The 21,607-nt window shown below is 47.2% G+C and overlaps 1 protein-coding gene across 2 annotated transcripts in view; it reads right to left on the bottom strand.

Annotated features, from left to right (window-relative positions):
* CHRNA5 (cholinergic receptor nicotinic alpha 5 subunit) overlaps positions 1-21,607 on the bottom strand; it is a 66,825-nt gene that overhangs the window by 19,238 nt on the left and 25,980 nt on the right. For both annotated transcript variants that reach the window (XM_068272550.1, XM_068272549.1), the window contains exon 2: positions 16,070-16,227. In XM_068272550.1, coding sequence (XP_068128651.1) covers positions 16,070-16,227 — 158 coding nt within the window. The remainder of the gene's footprint in view (positions 1-16,069; positions 16,228-21,607) is intronic.

The following is a 21,607-nucleotide window of genomic DNA, read 5'->3' as shown; positions in this document are numbered from 1 at the left end:
TTTAATGGTTTGTTTGGTTTTGGTTTTGCAACCAATATAGCTATTGTTTGACGTAATAGCTGGTGGCAGAGTGGCAGCAGAAGGTAATTCTGTGTACCCTGGCAGTGGGAAACACAGACAGACAGCAACAGCAGCAGGAGGAATGGAGGAGTAATGTGAGCAGCTATTGTTTGACGTAATAGCTGGTGGCAGAGTGGCAGCAGAAGGTAAATCATCTGTGTAGTGTACCCTGGCAGTGGGAAACACAGACAGACAGCAGCAGCAGCAGCAGGAGGAGGTATGGAGGAGTAGTGTGAGTGTGGCAGCAGGTAGGCAGCGTGACATAATAGCCCTGGTACCTAGCGGTGATACCAGGGCTGTAAATAAACACAACAGGAGGTCCCAGACAGCGGTCGTGCAGCCCACATTGTGTCCAATACACAACTGGGACAACACAGTTTTCAACCCGGGCACCTCAGAAAAATTAAACCTTTTTTTTTTTTTTTTTTAATGGTTTGTTTGGTTTTGGTTTTGCAACCAATATAGCTATTGTTTGACGTAATAGCTGGTGGCAGAGTGGCAGCAGAAGAAGGTAATTCTGTGTACCCTGGCAGTGGGAAACACAGACAGACAGCAGCAGCAGGAGGAGGAATGGAGGAGTAGGCGAGCAGCTATTGTTTGACGTAATAGCTGGTGGCAGAGTGGCAGCAGAAGGTAAATCATCTGTGTACCCTGGCAGTGGGAAACACAGACAGCAGCAGCAGCAGCAGCAGGAGGAGGTATGGAGGAGCAGTGTGAGTGTGGCAGCAGGTAGGCAGCGTGACATAATAGCCCTGGTACCTAGCGGTGATACCAGGGCTGTAAATAAACACAACAGGAGGTCCCAGACAGCGGTCGTGCAGCCCACATTGTGTCCAATACACAACTGGGACAACACAGTTTTCAACCCGGGCACCTCAGAAAAATTAAACCTTTTTTTTTTTTAATGGTTTGTTTGGTTTTGGTTTTGCAACCAATATAGCTATTGTTTGACGTAATAGCTGGTGGCAGAGTGGCAGCAGAAGAAGGTAATTCTGTGTACCCTGGCAGTGGGAAACACAGACAGACAGCAGCAGCAGCAGCAGGAGGAGGTATGGAGGAGCAGTGTGAGTGTGGCAGCAGGTAGGCAGCGTGACATAATAGCCCTGGTACCTAGCGGTGATACCAGGGCTGTAAATAAACACAACAGGAGGTCCCAGACAGCGGTCGTGCAGCCCACATTGTGTCCAATACACAACTGGGACAACACAGTTTTCAACCCGGGCACCTCAGAAAAATTAAACCTTTTTTTTTTTTAATGGTTTTTTGGTTTTTGGTTTTACAACCAATATAGCTATTGTTTGACGTAATAGCTGGTGGCAGAGTGGCAGCAGAAGAAGGTAATTCTGTGTACCCTGGCAGTGGGAAACACAGACAGACAGCAGCAGCAGCAGCAGGAGGAGGTATGGAGGAGCAGTGTGAGTGTGGCAGCAGGTAGGCAGCGTGACATAATAGCCCTGGTACCTAGCGGTGATACCAGGGCTGTAAATAAACACAACAGGAGGTCCCAGACAGCGGTCGTGCAGCCCACATTGTGTCCAATACACAACTGGGACAACACAGTTTTCAACCCGGGCACCTCAGAAAAATTAAACCTTTTTTTTTTTTAATGGTTTGTTTGGTTTTGGTTTTGCAACCAATATAGCTATTGTTTGACGTAATAGCTGGTGGCAGAGTGGCAGCAGAAGAAGGTAATTCTGTGTACCCTGGCAGTGGGAAACACAGACAGACAGCAGCAGCAGCAGCAGGAGGAGGTATGGAGGAGCAGTGTGAGTGTGGCAGCAGGTAGGCAGCGTGACATAATAGCCCTGGTACCTAGCGGTGATACCAGGGCTGTAAATAAACACAACAGGAGGTCCCAGACAGCGGTCGTGCAGCCCACATTGTGTCCAATACACAACTGGGACAACACAGTTTTCAACCCGGGCACCTCAGAAAAATTAAACCTTTTTTTTTTTTAATGGTTTTTTGGTTTTTGGTTTTACAACCAATATAGCTATTGTTTGACGTAATAGCTGGTGGCAGAGTGGCAGCAGAAGAAGGTAATTCTGTGTACCCTGGCAGTGGGAAACACAGACAGACAGCAGCAGCAGCAGCAGGAGGAGGTATGGAGGAGCAGTGTGAGTGTGGCAGCAGGTAGGCAGCGTGACATAATAGCCCTGGTACCTAGCGGTGATACCAGAGCTGTAAATAAACACAACAGGAGGTCCCAGACAGCGGTCGTGCAGCCCACATTGTGTCCAATACACAACTGGGACAACACAGTTTTCAACCCGGGCACCTCAGAAAAATTAAACCTTTTTTTTTTTTAATGGTTTTTTGGTTTTTGGTTTTACAACCAATATAGCTATTGTTTGACGTAATAGCTGGTGGCAGAGTGGCAGCAGAAGAAGGTAATTCTGTGTACCCTGGCAGTGGGAAACACAGACAGACAGCAGCATCAGGAGGAGGTATGGAGGAGCAGTGTGAGTGTGGCAGCAGGTAGGCAGCGTGACATAATAGCCCTGGTACCTAGCGGTGATACCAGGGCTGTAAATAAACACAACAGGAGGTCCCAGACAGCGGTCGTGCAGCCCACATTGTGTCCAATACACAACTGGGACAACACAGTTTTCAACCCGGGCACCTCAGAAAAATTAAACCTTTTTTTTTTTTAATGGTTTGTTTGGTTTTGGTTTTGCAACCAATATAGCTATTGTTTGACGTAATAGCTGGTGGCAGAGTGGCAGCAGAAGAAGGTAATTCTGTGTACCCTGGCAGTGGGAAACACAGACAGACAGCAGAAGGGCAGTACACAGCAGCCCACTGTAGGTGTAAAATGTGTGGCTGCAGGCGACGTAATAGTCAAAGTGAACCAGGCTGGCTTAGTGAGCAGGAGCCAGGAGGTGGTAAAGGGTGGTAAGGCACATTAACGATGGTTCCGGCAGCCAGTTCATGTCCCCCTCTCGCCGACAACAGGGGCCAGGAACTCGCCTTCCACCCACGCCTGGTTCATCTTGAGAAACGTCAGTCTGTCCACAGACTTGTGAGACAGACGTGAGCGTTTCTCGGTGACCACGCCACCAGCTGCACTGAAGCAGCGCTCGGACAGCACGCTGGAAGGGGGGCAGGACAGCACTTCCAGGGCGTACTGCGCCAGCTCGCTCCAGATCTCCATGCGCTTGACCCAATACTCCATGGGATCAACAGGGGCATCGCTGTCAAGCCCGCTGTACGACCCCATGTAGTCAGCCACCATGCGGGTCAGGTGCTGGCTGTGACCGGAGGAGGATGCTGCTGCATGCATCTCCTCTCTAGTCACTGCTGCCGGAGCCTCTACAGTCCTGTAGAGCTCGTGGCTGAGAGACAGCAGGTCTGTGGGGCGCTTGCTGCTGCTGGATGCAGGCACCTGCTGCTGCCTCTGTGCTGGCTGCTGGACAGTGGGGGTGGAAGGCTGGGGGAAGGCTTCCTCCAAGCGCTCAACAAGGGCCTGCTGCAAGCTCCTTATTTGTTGCGCTGGGTCTCCTCCTGCAGGCGGCAGGAACTGGCTCAACTTCCCCTTGAGGCGTGGGTCCAACATCATGCTGATCCAGATGTCCTCCCTCTGCTTCATCTGGATCACCCTGGGGTCCCTGCGCAGGCACGTCAGCATGTGCGCTGCCATTGGGAAGAGGCGGGCCACGTCTGCTGGCACATCGACGTCAGTGCTGTCCTCATCCTCCTCCTCTGCCGCCTCATCCTCTCTCCACCCCCGCACCAACTCAGCTGCGCTGTGCTGATCCCCCTCATCAGCAGCCAGGTCAGGGACCTCCACCAAGTCCTCCTCCTCCTCCCCCTCAGAGGTGGACTGCGCAGCTGGTTGCCGCTCCTGCTGGTCCAAGGCTGCCGCTCCCTGTTCCAGCAAAGCATCGAGGGCCCTGTTCAGCAGAGAAACCAGGGGCACCCACTCGCAGACCATAGCATGGTCCCTGCTCACCATGTTTGTGGCCTGCAGGAAGGGACCCAGCACAAAGCACACCTGCTGCATGTGCCTCCAGTCATCATCGGGGACGATGGACGGGATGTTGCTGGTCTTGTCCCTTCTCTGAGCGGCGGAAACAGTGGCCAGGGCAAGGTACTGGTTGACAGCGTGCTTCTGTTCAACCAGACGCTCCAACATCGCCAGGGTGGAGTTCCAGCGAGTCGGAACGTCAAGGATCAGCCGATGGCGTGGCAGATCCAGCTCCTTTTGCACGTCTTCCAGGCTCGCACAGGCTGCAGCCGAGCGCCGGAAGTGACGCACAACATTCCTTGCCGTTTCCAGCAGTTCGCCCATCCCCTGGTAGGTGCGCAGGAACTTCTGCACCACCAGGTTCAGCACGTGGGCAAGACAGGGGATGTGGGTCAGGTTTCCCCTGTCTATTGCGGCAACCAGATTGGCCCCATTGTCGGCCACCACCTCTCCGACTCTGAGGCCTCTGGGGGTCAGCCAAATCCTCTCCTGCTCCTGGAGTTTGGCCAACACATGGGTTGCCGTCAGCTTGGTCTTCCCAAGGCTGACCAAGTGCAGCAGCGCTTGGCAGTGGCGTGCCTTCACGCTGCTGCTGAGGCGGAGGGTTTGGCCAGGTGTGCCGGAGGATGGCAGAGGATCGGAGGAACCTGCTGCAGTTCCCCTGACCCTGCGGGGTGGCACCACCCACTGTGTTGCTGCTGCTGCTGTGCCCGCTGCTGCTCTCCCATCCTCACCCCCTTCCACCAAGCTGACCCAGTGGACAGTGAAGGACAGGTAGCGGCCTGTCCCGAAGCGGCTGCTCCAGGAGTCCATGGTGACGTGGACCCTTTCACCAACCGCGTGCTCCAGCCCTCGCTCCACATTGGCCATCACAAAGCGGTGCAGTGCAGGAATGGCCTTGCGGGCAAAGAAGTGTCTGCTGGGGAGCTGCCAGTCTGGGGCTGCGCAAGCAAGCAGCGCACGAATGTCGCTCCCCTCCTGCACGAGCGTGTACGGCAGGAGTTGGGAGCACATGGCCCGTGCCAGCAAGCCGTTCAGCTGCCGCACGCGACGGCTGCTGGGAGGCAGAGCCCTAACCACCCCCTGGAAGGACTCGCTCAAAAGGCTCTGGCGTGGCCTTTTGCTGACACGGGAATCAGCAGACACAGCAGAGGAGGCCACTGAGGACTGGCTGCCAGAACAGGCCTCAGTGTCGGCGGCAGGAGTTGCAGAGGGGGGAGGAGCAGTGCGTTTCCGCACTCCTGCTGGTGCTGCTGGAGGAGCAGGAGGGCGGGTGGCTTCTGTTGCTGCTGCTGCTGCTGAAGGCTGTGCAGTGATGGGTGTGGTGCCACTGCCAGCACCAGATGCCTTCAGCCTCTGGAACTCCTCATGCTGGTGGAAATGTTTAGCCGCAAGGTGGTTGATGAGCGAGCTGGTGCAGAACTTTAAGGGGTCTGCACCTCTGCTCAACTTCCGCTGACAGTGGTTGCAAGTGGCGTACTTGCTGTACACAGTGGGCATGGTGAAATATCGCCAGATTGGTGACTTAAACATCCCCCTACGGCATGGAAGCGCTGCTGCCTGTCTCCCTGTGGTGGTTGGGGGGGGGGGCTTGGGGGGCTTGGGTGCGGCTGGTGGTGGTACTGGCAGATGCTGCTGCTGCTGCTGCTGAGCCTGAGACACCAGCAGGCTGTGGGACCTGCCTACTGCTGCTGCCAATGCTTGCAATGATGCGCCTCCTTGCAAGGCCCACAAGAGCATCCTCCTCCTCCTCCTCAGAGCTGCTGAGGACGACATCCCCTGGAGGTGGTGGCACCCAGTCTCTGTCTGTCACCGGGTCATCATCATCCTCCCCCTCCTGAAACATGTCCTGCTGGGATGAGGACCCCCCAAACTCCTCTCCTGATGCATGGATGGGCTGCTTGACTGTCGCCACAGTCTTGCTGTCCAATCCCTCATCCCCCAAAGTGCCCATCAGCATCTCCTCCTCAAAATCGCCAACAACAGCAGACAATTGACTCATGATGCCTGGGGTCAAAAGACTGCTGAATGACAGGTCGCCAACTGACGGTGAACTGGCCTCCTCCCCAGGCCCTGCTGGGCGGCTGCTGCGAACAGGGGTGGTGGTGGTGGTGGTGGTGGTGGTGAGGGTGGAGGCCTCGGATGCAGAGCTGATGGCGGGCTGCTCATCCTCCGTCATGAGTTGCACCACAGTGTCTGCATCCTTTTCCTCAATGGGACGTTTCCGACCCGGCTGGAGGAAAATGGGAGCAGGTGCTACACGCTGCTGCTGCTGTGTCTCTGCAGCGTGAGTTGCAGATGCTCCTGCTGGGCGGCGCCCAAGGCGTCCACGGCCAGTGGCTATGGGAGGAATGTTAGCCACTGACGCTGCTGCTGCTGCGGAACTGTGCATGGTGGCGCGCCCGCGGCCGCGGCTTGCCACAATGCTGCTCCCTCTCCTCCTGATTCCCTTGCTGCCCTTGCCCAAACCGCGCTGGCTGCCACTTCCAGACATCTTCAATGTTTTGGGCGTATAGACAAAAGTTTTTTAAAAGGGCGGGTGAAAAGTGGGGTACTTTAATGAGGTGAGTTGGTTGGTTGGTGAGGTGACTGAGTGAGTGTCCCCTAGTACAGTAAGTAAGTAGTAACAGTCAGGAAGTACAACTAGCAGTTACAATAATCAGTAGTAATCACAAGTAAATTTAGTGTGTGTACACTCAGACAGTGAGTGCACGCACGCAGGAGCTAGTAGCCTATGAACACAGTGACTGAGTGTCCTAGACTCCTAGTACAGTAAGAGTAAGTAGTAACAGTAAGTAGAACTAACTAATTACAATAATCAATCAGCGATCAGAAGGAAATGGAGTGTGGGTGTGTGTACACTCAGACAGTGAGTGCACGCACGCAGGAGCTAGTAGCCTATGAACACAGTGACTGAGTGTCCTAGACTCCTAGTACAGTAAGAGTAAGTAGTAACAGTAAGTAGAACTAACTAATTACAATAATCAATCAGCGATCAGAAGGAAATAGAGTGTGTGTTGTGTGTGTACACTCAGACAGTGAGTGCACGCACGCAGGAGCTAGTAGCCTATGAACAGTGACTGAGTGTCCTAGACTCCTAGTACAGCAAGAGTAATTAGTAACAGTAAGTAGAACTAACTAATTACAATAATCAATCAGCGATCAGAAGGAAATAGAGTGTGTGTTGTGTGTGTACACTCAGACAGTGAGTGCACGCACGCAGGAGCTAGTAGCCTATGAACACAGTGACTGAGTGTCCTAGACTCCTAGTACAGTAAGAGTAAGTAGTAACAGTAAGTAAGTAGAACTAACTAATTACGATAATCAATCAGCGATCAGAAGGAAATAGAGTGTGTGTTGTGTGTGTACACTCAGACAGTGAGTGCACGCACGCAGGAGCTAGTAGCCTATGGACAGTGACTGAGTGTCCTAGACTCCTAGTACAGTAAGAGTAAGTAGTAACAGTAAGTACAACTAACTAATTACGATAATCAATCAGCGATCAGAAGGAAATGGAGTGTGGGTGTGTGTACACTCAGACAGTGAGTGCACGCACGCAGGAGCTAGTAGCCTATGAACACAGTGACTGAGTGTCCTAGACTCCTAGTACAGTAAGAGTAAGTAGTAACAGTAAGTACAACTAACTAATTACGATAATCAATCAGCGATCAGAAGGAAATAGAGTGTGTGTTGTGTGTGTACACTCAGACAGTGAGTGCACGCACGCAGGAGCTAGTAGCCTATGAACAGTGACTGAGTGTCCTAGACTCCTAGTACAGCAAGAGTAATTAGTAACAGTAAGTAGAACTAACTAATTACAATAATCAATCAGCGATCAGAAGGAAATAGAGTGTGTGTTGTGTGTGTACACTCAGACAGTGAGTGCACGCACGCAGGAGCTAGTAGCCTATGAACACAGTGACTGAGTGTCCTAGACTCCTAGTACAGTAAGAGTAAGTAGTAACAGTAAGTAAGTAGAACTAATTACGATAATCAATCAGCGATCAGAAGGAAATAGAGTGTGTGTTGTGTGTGTACACTCAGACAGTGAGTGCACGCACGCAGGAGCTAGTAGCCTATGGACAGTGACTGAGTGTCCTAGACTCATAGTACAGTAAGAGTAAGTAGTAACAGTAAGTACAACTAACTAATTACGATAATCAATCAGCGATCAGAAGGAAATGGAGTGTGGGTGTGTGTACACTCAGACAGTGAGTGCACGCACGCAGGAGCTAGTAGCCTATGAACACAGTGACTGAGTGTCCTAGACTCCTAGTACAGTAAGAGTAAGTAGTAACAGTAAGTAGAACTAACTAATTACAATAATCAATCAGCGATCAGAAGGAAATGGAGTGTGGGTGTGTGTACACTCAGACAGTGAGTGCACGCACGCAGGAGCTAGTAGCCTATGAACACAGTGACTGAGTGTCCTAGACTCCTAGTACAGTAAGAGTAAGTAGTAACAGTAAGTAGAACTAACTAATTACGATAATCAATCAGCGATCAGAAGGAAATAGAGTGTGGGTGGTGTGTGTACACTCAGACAGTGAGTGCACGCACGCAGGAGCTAGTAGCCTATGGACAGTGACTGAGTGTCCTAGACTCCTAGTACAGTAAGAGTAAGTAGTAACAGTAAGTACAACTAACTAATTACGATAATCAATCAGCGATCAGAAGGAAATGGAGTGTGGGTGTGTGTACACTCAGACAGTGAGTGCACGCACGCAGGAGCTAGTAGCCTATGAACACAGTGACTGAGTGTCCTAGACTCCTAGTACAGTAAGAGTAAGTAGTAACAGTAAGTAGAACTAACTAATTACAATAATCAATCAGCGATCAGAAGGAAATGGAGTGTGGGTGTGTGTACACTCAGACAGTGAGTGCACGCACGCAGGAGCTAGTAGCCTATGAACACAGTGACTGAGTGTCCTAGACTCCTAGTACAGTAAGAGTAAGTAGTAACAGTAAGTAGAACTAACTAATTACGATAATCAATCAGCGATCAGAAGGAAATAGAGTGTGGGTGGTGTGTGTACACTCAGACAGTGAGTGCACGCACGCAGGAGCTAGTAGCCTATGGACAGTGACTGAGTGTCCTAGACTCCTAGTACAGTAAGAGTAAGTAGTAACAGTAAGTACAACTAACTAATTACGATAATCAATCAGCGATCAGAAGGAAATGGAGTGTGGGTGTGTGTACACTCAGACAGTGAGTGCACGCACGCAGGAGCTAGTAGCCTATGAACACAGTGACTGAGTGTCCTAGACTCCTAGTACAGTAAGAGTAAGTAGTAACACTAAGTAGAACTAACTAATTACAATAATCAATCAGCGATCAGAAGGAAATGGAGTGTGGGTGTGTGTACACTCAGACAGTGAGTGCACGCACGCAGGAGCTAGTAGCCTATGAACACAGTGACTGAGTGTCCTAGACTCCTAGTACAGTAAGAGTAAGTAGTAACAGTAAGTAGAACTAACTAATTACAATAATCAATCAGCGATCAGAAGGAAATGGAGTGTGGGTGTGTGTACACTCAGACAGTGAGTGCACGCACGCAGGAGCTAGTAGCCTATGAACACAGTGACTGAGTGTCCTAGACTCCTAGTACAGTAAGAGTAAGTAGTAACAGTAAGTACAACTAACTAATTACGATAATCAATCAGCGATCAGAAGGAAATAGAGTGTGTGTTGTGTGTGTATACTCAGACAGTGAGTGCACGCACGCAGGAGCTAGTAGCCTATGAACAGTGACTGAGTGTCCTAGACTCCTAGTACAGCAAGAGTAATTAGTAACAGTAAGTAGAACTAACTAATTACAATAATCAATCAGCGATCAGAAGGAAATAGAGTGTGTGTTGTGTGTGTACACTCAGACAGTGAGTGCACGCACGCAGGAGCTAGTAGCCTATGAACACAGTGACTGAGTGTCCTAGACTCCTAGTACAGTAAGAGTAAGTAGTAACAGTAAGTAAGTAGAACTAACTAATTACGATAATCAATCAGCGATCAGAAGGAAATAGAGTGTGTGTTGTGTGTGTACACTCAGACAGTGAGTGCACGCACGCAGGAGCTAGTAGCCTATGGACAGTGACTGAGTGTCCTAGACTCATAGTACAGTAAGAGTAAGTAGTAACAGTAAGTACAACTAACTAATTACGATAATCAATCAGCGATCAGAAGGAAATGGAGTGTGGGTGTGTGTACACTCAGACAGTGAGTGCACGCACGCAGGAGCTAGTAGCCTATGAACACAGTGACTGAGTGTCCTAGACTCCTAGTACAGTAAGAGTAAGTAGTAACAGTAAGTAGAACTAACTAATTACAATAATCAATCAGCGATCAGAAGGAAATGGAGTGTGGGTGTGTGTACACTCAGACAGTGAGTGCACGCACGCAGGAGCTAGTAGCCTATGAACACAGTGACTGAGTGTCCTAGACTCCTAGTACAGTAAGAGTAAGTAGTAACAGTAAGTAGAACTAACTAATTACGATAATCAATCAGCGATCAGAAGGAAATAGAGTGTGGGTGGTGTGTGTACACTCAGACAGTGAGTGCACGCACGCAGGAGCTAGTAGCCTATGGACAGTGACTGAGTGTCCTAGACTCCTAGTACAGTAAGAGTAAGTAGTAACAGTAAGTACAACTAACTAATTACGATAATCAATCAGCGATCAGAAGGAAATGGAGTGTGGGTGTGTGTACACTCAGACAGTGAGTGCACGCACGCAGGAGCTAGTAGCCTATGAACACAGTGACTGAGTGTCCTAGACTCCTAGTACAGTAAGAGTAAGTAGTAACAGTAAGTAGAACTAACTAATTACAATAATCAATCAGCGATCAGAAGGAAATGGAGTGTGGGTGTGTGTACACTCAGACAGTGAGTGCACGCACGCAGGAGCTAGTAGCCTATGAACACAGTGACTGAGTGTCCTAGACTCCTAGTACAGTAAGAGTAAGTAGTAACAGTAAGTAGAACTAACTAATTACGATAATCAATCAGCGATCAGAAGGAAATAGAGTGTGGGTGGTGTGTGTACACTCAGACAGTGAGTGCACGCACGCAGGAGCTAGTAGCCTATGGACAGTGACTGAGTGTCCTAGACTCCTAGTACAGTAAGAGTAAGTAGTAACAGTAAGTACAACTAACTAATTACGATAATCAATCAGCGATCAGAAGGAAATGGAGTGTGGGTGTGTGTACACTCAGACAGTGAGTGCACGCACGCAGGAGCTAGTAGCCTATGAACACAGTGACTGAGTGTCCTAGACTCCTAGTACAGTAAGAGTAAGTAGTAACACTAAGTAGAACTAACTAATTACAATAATCAATCAGCGATCAGAAGGAAATGGAGTGTGGGTGTGTGTACACTCAGACAGTGAGTGCACGCACGCAGGAGCTAGTAGCCTATGAACACAGTGACTGAGTGTCCTAGACTCCTAGTACAGTAAGAGTAAGTAGTAACAGTAAGTAGAACTAACTAATTACAATAATCAATCAGCGATCAGAAGGAAATGGAGTGTGGGTGTGTGTACACTCAGACAGTGAGTGCACGCACGCAGGAGCTAGTAGCCTATGAACACAGTGACTGAGTGTCCTAGACTCCTAGTACAGTAAGAGTAAGTAGTAACAGTAAGTACAACTAACTAATTACGATAATCAATCAGCGATCAGAAGGAAATAGAGTGTGTGTTGTGTGTGTACACTCAGACAGTGAGTGCAGTGCGCACACGCAGGAGCTAGTAGCCTATATGAACAGTGACAGTGAGTGTCCCTACGGGTACAGTAAGAGTAAGTAGTAAGTAAGTACAACTAACTAACAATAATCTATCAGTAATCAGAAGGAAATAGAGTGTGTGTACACACAGACAGTGAGTGAGTGCACACACGCAGGAGCTAGCTAGTAGCCTATAAACAGTGACAGTCAGTGAGTGTCCTACTCCTAGTACAGTATAACTACAATACTATTAGTAAAGGACAGCAGAAATACTGGTATAGATGAGAGAAATAAACAGAGGACAGCTGCCCACAGAGGCAAGGCCCCCCTGAGGCCTAAACCTGTAAGCTTGCAGCAGCTGCCTGTCTCTAATGTAACACACAAGCTACTAACTAAAATACAATGTCTATCTAACTAACAACAATATAGGTGTGTATAGGAGGTGTATGTGAGCAAAAACGCTAGGTAAATGACCACAATAGAGCTCTTGCTAAGCCAAAGCACAAAGGAGCAACTCTCTCTCTGTACAAGTCTCAGGCAAGCACGGAGAAACGTAACATGGCGGCCGCTATTTATAGGGTAGGGGCTGGCCAGGGTCCCCCTCTGTGATTGGCTGCCGTCAGAGGGCCTGGGAGCCCTCTGATTGGCTCTAAGGACATCAATCTGGGCTATGACGCTATTCGAGCTCGGTACCGAGCTCGAATAGCGCCGGGTTGCTCGAATAGCTCGAATAGTGAATGGGCTATTCGAGTGTACTCGGATAGCCCATTCGAATAGCTCCAGCTATTCGGAGCTCGAATACCGAGCTCGAATAGCTGAAAAAGAGCTCGAATATTCGAGCTACTCGAATATTCGAGCTCTGCTGAGCACCACTGCTGTGAAGATAAACAATTTCATTCATCGTACTCCTGAAAAAATTATTCATTTTTTTTAGAACCTCCCAGTTTCATTTTCTGTTTTAAAAAGCGGAAAAAGTAGGTTTAATGCTATTGTCTCATACGATGATGATTCAGCTTTTTCCATAGTCTCGCAGTTAGCAATCATGTGACCCCCAACAAGACAAATTCAGCAATCATGAGGCCCCCCCCATCAAGACAAATTCAGCAATCATGAGGCCCCCAACATGACTAACTCAGCAATCAGGAGGCCCCCAACAAGACAAATTCAGCAATCATGAGGCCCCCAACAAGACAAATTCAGCAATCATGAGGCCCCCAACAAGACAAATTCAGCAATCTTGAGGCCCCCAACAAATCATGAGGCCCCCAACAAGACAAAGTCAGTAACCATGAGGCCCGCAACAAGACAAATTCAGCAGTCATGAGGCACATAAATAGACAGCTTTTCACATAAATAGGCAGAATGCCCCCTTAATATGTAGACACCTCTCACCTGGCAGCAGTTCCCCAAAATACACTCAATCTGACAGCAGTGGTTCCCCAAAAATAGGTAGCCCCAGGTCTATAGGTGTCCCCAGAATAGGTGGCCAGCGGTATAGATGTCCCCAGAACTGGTAGCCAGGGGTAGAGATGTCCCCAGAACAGGTAGCCAGGGGTATATGTGCCCAGTATATGTAGTCAGGGGTATATGTGCCCAGTATATGTAGGCAGGGGTATATGTGCCCAGTATATGTAGGCAGGGGTATATGTCCCCAGTATATGCAGGCAGGGGTATATGTCCCAGTATATGTAGGCAGGGGTATATGTCCCAGTATATGTAGCCAGGGGGATATGTCCCAGTATATGTAGCCAGGGGGATATGTCCCAGTATATGTAGGCAGGGGGTATATGTCCCAGTATATGTAGGCAGGGGGTATATGTCCCAGTATATGTAGCCAGGGGTATATGTCCCAGTATATGTAGCCAGGGGGATATGTCCCAGTATATGTAGGCAGGGGTATATGTCCAAGTATATGTAGGCAGGGGTATATGTCCCAGTATATGTAGCCAGGGGGATATGTCCTAGTATATGTAGCCAGGGGGATATGTCCCAGTATATGTAGGCAGGGGGTATATGTCCCAGTATATGTAGGCAGGGGTTATATGTCCCAGTATATGTAGCCAGGGGGATATGTCCCAGTATATGTAGGCAGGGGTATATGTCCCCAGAAAAAGTAGCCAGGGGGATATGTCCCAGTATATGTAGGCAGGGGTATATGTCCCAGTATATGTAGGCAGGGGTATATGTCCCAGTATATGTAGGCAGGGGGTATATGTCCCAGTATATGTAGCCAGGGGGATATGTCCCAGTATATGTAGCCAGGGGGATATGTCCCAGTATATGTAGGCAGGGGTATATGTCCCAGTATATGTAGGCAGGGGTATATGTCCCAGTATATGTAGCCAGGGGGATATGTCCCAGTATATGTGGCCAGGGGTATATGTCCCCAGAAAAAGTGGCCATGTGTGCCCCAGCAGGAGGGGAGCAGCGCAGAGAAGAGGGAGAGCTATGGGCACTCACCTTAGGGGGCTCTCCCTCCCTCTCTCGCTCTCCCCTCTGGAGTCCGGAATGAAGTGTGTAGCAGCTGGGCAGAGGGCGGAACTTACCTCCTCTCGTCGCACGCGCCGGATGGATTAGCCACTACTCTGGTCTGATCCAGACCAGAGTGCGGCACCAGAACTTCCGGCGCAGGAGCGAGACGAGGTAAGTTCCGCCCGCTGCCCAGCCGCTGCACACTTCATTCCGGAGGGGACAGCGAGGGAGAGAGAGCCCCCTAAGGTGAGGGAAAAGGAGGGAGACGTCCGCCCTTCCCCACTGTGCCCATAGCTCTCTCTCTTCTCTGCGCTGCTCCCCTCCTTCTGGCTGCACGGGCACGCGGCCAGGGGGGGCAGCGGGCGGCCAGGCTCGGGCAGATGCCCGGTTTTGCCGTATGTGCGGATGCCCATGGGGCTGATGAAGCCAATGCTATGGTTGGGATATGGCGTATCATCGCTGCTGAGGGTTTGCAGAAAAAAAAAGAAGTCTAACTAAATTAGCTACAAGCTTGTTTCAGGTGTGTGATTCAGACACTCCTCCAACCAAAGAGATCAGCAGCATGACAGGCAATACTAGTAGTATTTCTGCAAGAAAATAGGGATGCTCATTCGGATTCCACGGAAATGCAATTTCCGAAATTCCGATCGGAAATTGCATTTCCGCATCGGAATGCGGAAATCGGTAATGCAAGTGCCGTAGGCGGATTTCCGCCGGAAATCGCGGAAATTTCCGCCGGAAATCGCGGAAATTTCCGCCGGAAATCGCGGAAATTCCACCCGACTTTAACATCGATTTTCTCAAAAACTATAAGGTCTTTTTGAAAACTTTTATTTGCATCTTGTTCACAAGATTCAGTTTAATAAACCCTGTAAATTTGGTGTTTCTAGGACTTACGGGGGATTTGCTATTAACCACTAAATTCGGCAGATTTTTACTGTAATGTAAAATGCAGAAAACCTGCATCTGCCTATTTTCTGCATTTTACATTACAATAAAAATCCGCCGACTAGAGCAGTTAATAGCAAAGCCCCCGTAAGTCCTAGAATCACCAAATTTACAGGGTTTATTAAACAGAATCTTCTAAACAAGATGCAAAAAAAGTTTCCAAAAAGACCTTATAGTTTTTGAGAAAATCGATGTTAAAGTCGGGCGGAATTTCCGCGATTTCCGGCGGAAATTCCGCATTGGAATTCGGAAATTGGTAGCGGAAAGCGGAATCGGTAATTGGTACATGACGGAATGCGGATTTACCGCGGAATCGGAAATTGGCATTCCAACCATCCCTACAAGCAAAGTGTATATAACTTCTATACCAGGCTTTCTCAACCAGGGTTCCCTGGAACCCCAGGGTTCCTTGAGGACTCTGCAGGGGTTCCTTGGCATTTTCCCTCATCGTGGAGGAAGTATAATAGAGCACATTATAATAGGGACTACAGTAAAAAGAAGCACTAAATTGGGGGTCAGAATAATAATGAGTACAGTATAATGAGTGGCAGTGTAATAGGAGTAAGGGAAATTAATAGCCTCCCCTACTTTTGACCATGCCTCCGTAAAAATAAATGCAGGGGTTCCTCGAGATTAAAAAATTGTTTGCAGGGTTCCTCCAGGGTGAAAAGGTTGAGAAAGGCTGTTCTATACTGTTTCCCAGAGAGCACAGTAACACATGATTAACTGTTCACAAGAGTGTGAAGGAAAAATATTGTTCTGATAAATATTTATCAGTCAGTTCCTCAGGCTTCTTTTTAAATAGATTAAGCTTCAATGGGATGTATGAATGTAAATGTGAGCATTAATTAAACATGCACTCCCATCCCCAATGCTTTCATAATAATAAAATGCATTATACATACCACATCCACAAGCTGAGTGATGGCAAGGCCAAATTTCACTTTCACTGTATCATTCAACTGTTCAACTGGACGAACCCACTTCTGGTAATCTTGTTGTTGAAATAAATATTTGAATAATCGATCTTCACTTTTTGCTATAAAAGATGGTTCGGATATTCCTATTTGAGGCAAAAAACAGTGATCACATTAATTCAATGGAGAAATATTTTAGATGTCTTAAAGTAACTGCATGTCAGTTCTTTGTTAATGCTTCGCAGATTTTTATTTTATTGTTATAAATCTGGATTAAAGGATACCCGAGGTGACATGATGAGATAGACATGTGTATGTACAGTGCCTAGCACACAAATAACTGTGCTGTGTTCCTTGTTTTCTTTCTCTGCCTGAAAGAGTTAAATATCAGGTATGTAAGTGGCAGTTCCTGTCTGAGTGAGGACTAGGTCAGACTACAGTGTGACCCTCACTGATAAGAAATTGCAACTTTTAAACAGTATCCTAGCAGAAAAAGGCTTCTGAGAGCAGGAAAGAGATAAAAAGGGTCAATAGTTCGTAGGTTTTAGCTCTGGCATACTTCAATGAATGTGTTATTGAGCAAAAACAATAAAACAGTAAAAACTTAAAAAGTAGATTTAAATATAAAATAAAACTGTGGAATATCTTAAAACGTCACTTTTAGGAGAAGGAGGATAGATACAATTGTTTATTTAATTTGTTTATTTATACCTCAGGTGTCCTTTAAGTGCTTTGTAGTAGTTTGCTGAGTAAATCACATTGCAAATAGTTCTGTGACAGAACAGGGTACACCTGAAGCTATCACCAGCTGTACAACTCCTACTTGACCACAAGGTGCTGCTTGTACTCATTGCTATGACCAATTTTTCTTTACAGTGAGCAGATTCCAAATGGACAAACAAATGGTGTGCAGCTGGGGCACTAACTATAGAAAATACATCATACTGGTATCACGTGAGTGGATTGTATGAATGGTGCGTATAGCATTAACAGCTGGCCAGCTATGTGCATACAGTAGCTTCGCTACTCGCTCTTGGTTTTAACATTTTTATTCAAGATTTCCAATAATAAAGAATTTTTGATAATTTTGCATATACACGTGATACCAGTATGATGTATTTTCTATAATATGACATTTTGGTGGTGTGTTAGCAGGCAGAGTTGATCTAGTACTGTATAAGACAGTAGTGGGACAGGATATTCCTGCCCACTGTGTCTTACATTATAAACCTGCATTTATTCAGATCCAAACGGGTTTAAAAACCTGATTTGTGGAATAGCTGTGGCACTAACACCTTCCTGCATGTTTGCACTGGTATAGGTACCTAGTGGCGTAGCAATAGGGAATGCAGCTGTGGCGACCGCACCAGGGCTCTTGGATCAGAGGGGTGCACTAGGGGGCCTCTTTCAACTGCAGTAATAGCTCTTTATTGGCCCTGTGCTCAAATCAGTTCATTTGGGCGCCTGTCTCTCAGTGTCGAGTGGTGAAGCTAGGCGCTGTCATAGCAGCAATGCTATACTGTGCGCCCCGTGTAATAATCATTTGGGGGTCCAGCAATTGCCAGACTCCAAATTACATCTCCCTCTGAGTTGCTACAATTCAGAATGGGAATTGGAGTTTAGCAGTAGCAGGGAGAGCCGTCATTCGGCTTGTCCTGCGCCCACCTGCCCGGTGCCGAGATAACATGTACCCCCTGTACTGGTAATGATCGTTTCTATAGATACTTTGAATAGCAATATTTATTTACACACTGTTCCCCATCCCCGACTTGCACCTCTCATACAGCCGCTGTGCTTGGGAAGTTGTGGTGCCCCCTATTATTGTCATGTATAGTGCTTGGAGGGGGGAGTTGAGTCCTGTGCTATACATAGGAAAACTTGGATAAAATATTTACTTTTGCACAATTTTGGATTTGGACATTTAGTATAAACCATGTTTTTAGGAGGATTTCAACATGCTTTCAATTTGTTTTAAACTACTTATACTTATACAACACTGTAACACATAGCAACAAAAATAAGTAACAAAAAACACCAGTAATATGTAGTTTGTACATGGAGACAATTTTGTTTGTATTAAAGTGATCCTTAAGTCAAATGGAAAAAATGAGATTTACTCACCTGGGGCTTCCCTCAGCCCCCAGCAGCCGATCGGTGCCCTCGCAGCTCCGCTCCGATGTCCCAGGACCCGCCGGCGAGCACTTCCGGTTTGGCCGTCACCGGCCGACAGGCATGGGAACGCGAGTGATTGTTCGCGTTCCCAGCCTGTATATCGCCCCCTATGCTGCTATTGCAGCCAGGAGGTCGCAATAGCAGCATAGGGGGCGATATACAGGCTGGGAACGCGAACAATCACTCGCGTTCCCATGCCTGTCGGCCGGTGACGGCCAAACCGGAAGTGCTCGCCGGCGGGTCCTGGGACATCGGAGCGGAGCTGCGAGGGCACCGATCGGCTGCTGGGGGCTGAGGGAAGCCCCAGGTGAGTAAATCTCATTTTTTCCATTTGACTTAAGGTTCACTTTAAGCCCTAAACAGTACCAAATACATAAAAAACTTTATTATTAAAAGTTCCCCAATATGTAGGGACACTTATATGGGACCACAGATGTTATACCGGTATACATGTTGATGCATAAATGTAAAGCGAAATAGCTATACACGCCTATTGCGTTCCCATGACAATGGGATACGATTAATTATTTTAGTCTGTACACATGCGGATCAGTGAGGTGTACTTTTAGATGTTTGCACGCCGTGCACGCTCCTTAGTATGCATGTGCACAATATAAGCGTACCCCTTTACACATGCGCAGCCCTTGGCGGAAGTGACATGATGGAAACCACTTCATGAGGTCGGCCTTGTTGCAATGCGTAGTTGTATACAGCAGACAGGGCAACGGTCCTATGGATACTATTCTCTGTTTTTAGAAGCATGCAGAAGGATTATGGATACACCATACAAGGAGGGCGCTAGGGAGACACACCCAGTTGGGAGGTAGGGCGTGGGTCTTACCATTTTTAAACCCCAGCTGAACATTGTATTTCAGCTCTGACCTGGGCTGTATGGGTGGTGGTGGTGGTGATATGCTGTGTGGGATATACCGGTAATGTGTATTATATTGTATATATGTATGTAGGTGGCTCTTTGCATCCCAATTTACACTCCTGACGACTCCCCTTTGGGGTGAAACATGTTGAGTCATGGGTTTTATCGTCTTTTCACTGTATATATGTATGGGCATGTTAAGTATTAGTGTATCCTCTACACCACCCCGGCTGACAAGCCGTTCTGTGTAATTGGCTCATTAGTAGTTTGTGGTGGGTCACTAATTGTATGAAAATTGTACAACCCGACCACCAACTGAGTCAATTTTACGTTTTTTGTTTTTATCAGTATGACGTGGTGTTGTTAGGGACCTGTGGGATAGTTACACCCCACCCCGGGGGATAGCTCTTTTTAAAGTGGTAGGGGATAAGTAAAGACCACCCCAAGTTACCTTTACTTGCCTATATACACACCCATACCGCTAGAGCTTTTAATAATAAAGGTTTATATGTATTTGGTACTGTTTAGGGCTTAATAGTCCCCTAGTGGACCTTGTCTCAGTGTTCATGAACTATGTGCTATGTTGATTGCAAAATAATGTAAATTGCCCAATTAACTCGTATCCATAGGGTAGGGGCAGGTGGCATTGCTTAAAGAGAAACCATAACCAAGAATTGAACTTCATCCCAATCAGTAGCTGATACCCCCTTTTACATGAGAACTCTTTTCCTTTTCACAAACGGATCATCAGGTGGCTCTGTATGGCTGATATTGTGGTGAAACATATAAAACATATTGTGGTTCCACAGTTGGGCTAAAGGACACGATAAAATATAACACAGTTAATTTGCCAGTATTAATAGAAGAGCAGGAGCGCTCCGTAGTGTAACAACGTTTTATTAAACCAAAAATGCACAATAAAAATCCACTTACTAGATCATTATAAAAACAGGCATGTATTTGGGCCGGTGGCCCTTCAATCACTACCACCAGCCAACAATTGACACCACCTCCGCAGCGCAAGATTTTACATCTTTGTTGTTATTTGCCAGTATGTTTTGGTAAGAAACTGACATACTTGGAAGAAGCCCATACAAGAACATACAAAACCCATGCGGATAATACCCTGGGTTGGAGTCAGACCCAGGACTTCAGTGCTGTAAACTAACTACAAACACCCCAAAGAAACCAATATAAATAGCAAGTGGCATGAACTAGGAAGGAGAGTCTTATTTAGGATGTGACATCAGATGGAGCAGAGTCATATGACTGACCTAATGCCTTGATCCCTAAAACAGATACCTAGTATATCTATGAGAAGACTGGGATTAAAAGATGGCTGATAGAGTACTGTGTCCTGATCTTCTTAAAAGTAATCTTGTAGATCCTGTAGAGGACCTCATATACTGTAACTGTTCACTGCCATAAAGCAGTACTTACCCAATGTTGTATTACCACATGGCTATACTAACCTATCACAGCAGGAGAAACTATGTTATCCTTAAGATATGTCCATTTGGGGATGAAATATGGAAAAAGAGGAGGCTTGGGAATAAATCACCAGTAAATATCCCTTAATAGAAATGTCATTTTGGTTTGTGGTTGTATTTTTTCACTTGAAATAAATCTTAACGGTTAGTCATTTCAAACACGTATCATGAGTCTAATGCAATTCATACACAAATAATGAAGTGTCACTTCAAATACTAATGATTTATGAAATGGCAATGTATACTTTCCCCTATAATGCAGTTATTTTACCTCCATTAAGAGATCAGAGCTAAAATAAGATGCAGGTGTTTATGCTAGAAAGCAGATAGCAATGTGAGAACGTAATGTAGAACAGAGGCCTGAGGCGCCAGGTGTAACCCGGACCGCATACTGTTGTGTACTCCATTAACTTGTTGCCTGAGGAAGCGGGTGAGAGCCTGCGAAACGCGTTGCAAAGCCCCTGGAGTGTACCAATACATTTTACTTGTCTTGAATACACAGTTGTTGTGTCTGCTTGTAGGAGGTAAGTCCACCACTGCCTCCTAAGCACTTTTAAACTTTTTAATAACTGTTTTTATCCTGTTGGCGCCTCTATTCTACATTACGTTATCATTAATATCCACCCCTGGTGGAGGGGGATACCCCTTTTTTCCTATCTACAGAGAGCGACTTCTTAATCCTGAGTGGGGACAGGTGAATCTCCCCACCTGCTTATACAGTGGTGGCCTGGAGGTAACCCTGGTTTGTGAATATAAATTTATACTTGTTCAATATACCCAATTGCCACTACTTACTACACTATATCCGGTTCTCCTTTCTTACAGGTAGCAATGTGAAGTGATTTGAGTTTTCTATTTTAGGTGCAAAAGAAACGCTGAAAAAAAAATTGTATAAAAATAAATGTACTATTGTATTCAGAAAGCTGTATAAAGATATTGTGCCCTTACTCATCTGGTGTTCATCTCGGCTATGTTAGCAAAAGCTAAATT

The sequence above is a fragment of the Hyperolius riggenbachi genome, chromosome 3, assembly GCF_040937935.1.
Source record: "Hyperolius riggenbachi isolate aHypRig1 chromosome 3, aHypRig1.pri, whole genome shotgun sequence".
Classification (NCBI taxonomy): Eukaryota; Metazoa; Chordata; class Amphibia; order Anura; family Hyperoliidae; genus Hyperolius; species Hyperolius riggenbachi.
Note: the sequence above shows the minus strand (reverse complement) of the source record. Positions and strands in the feature narration are given on the sequence as shown.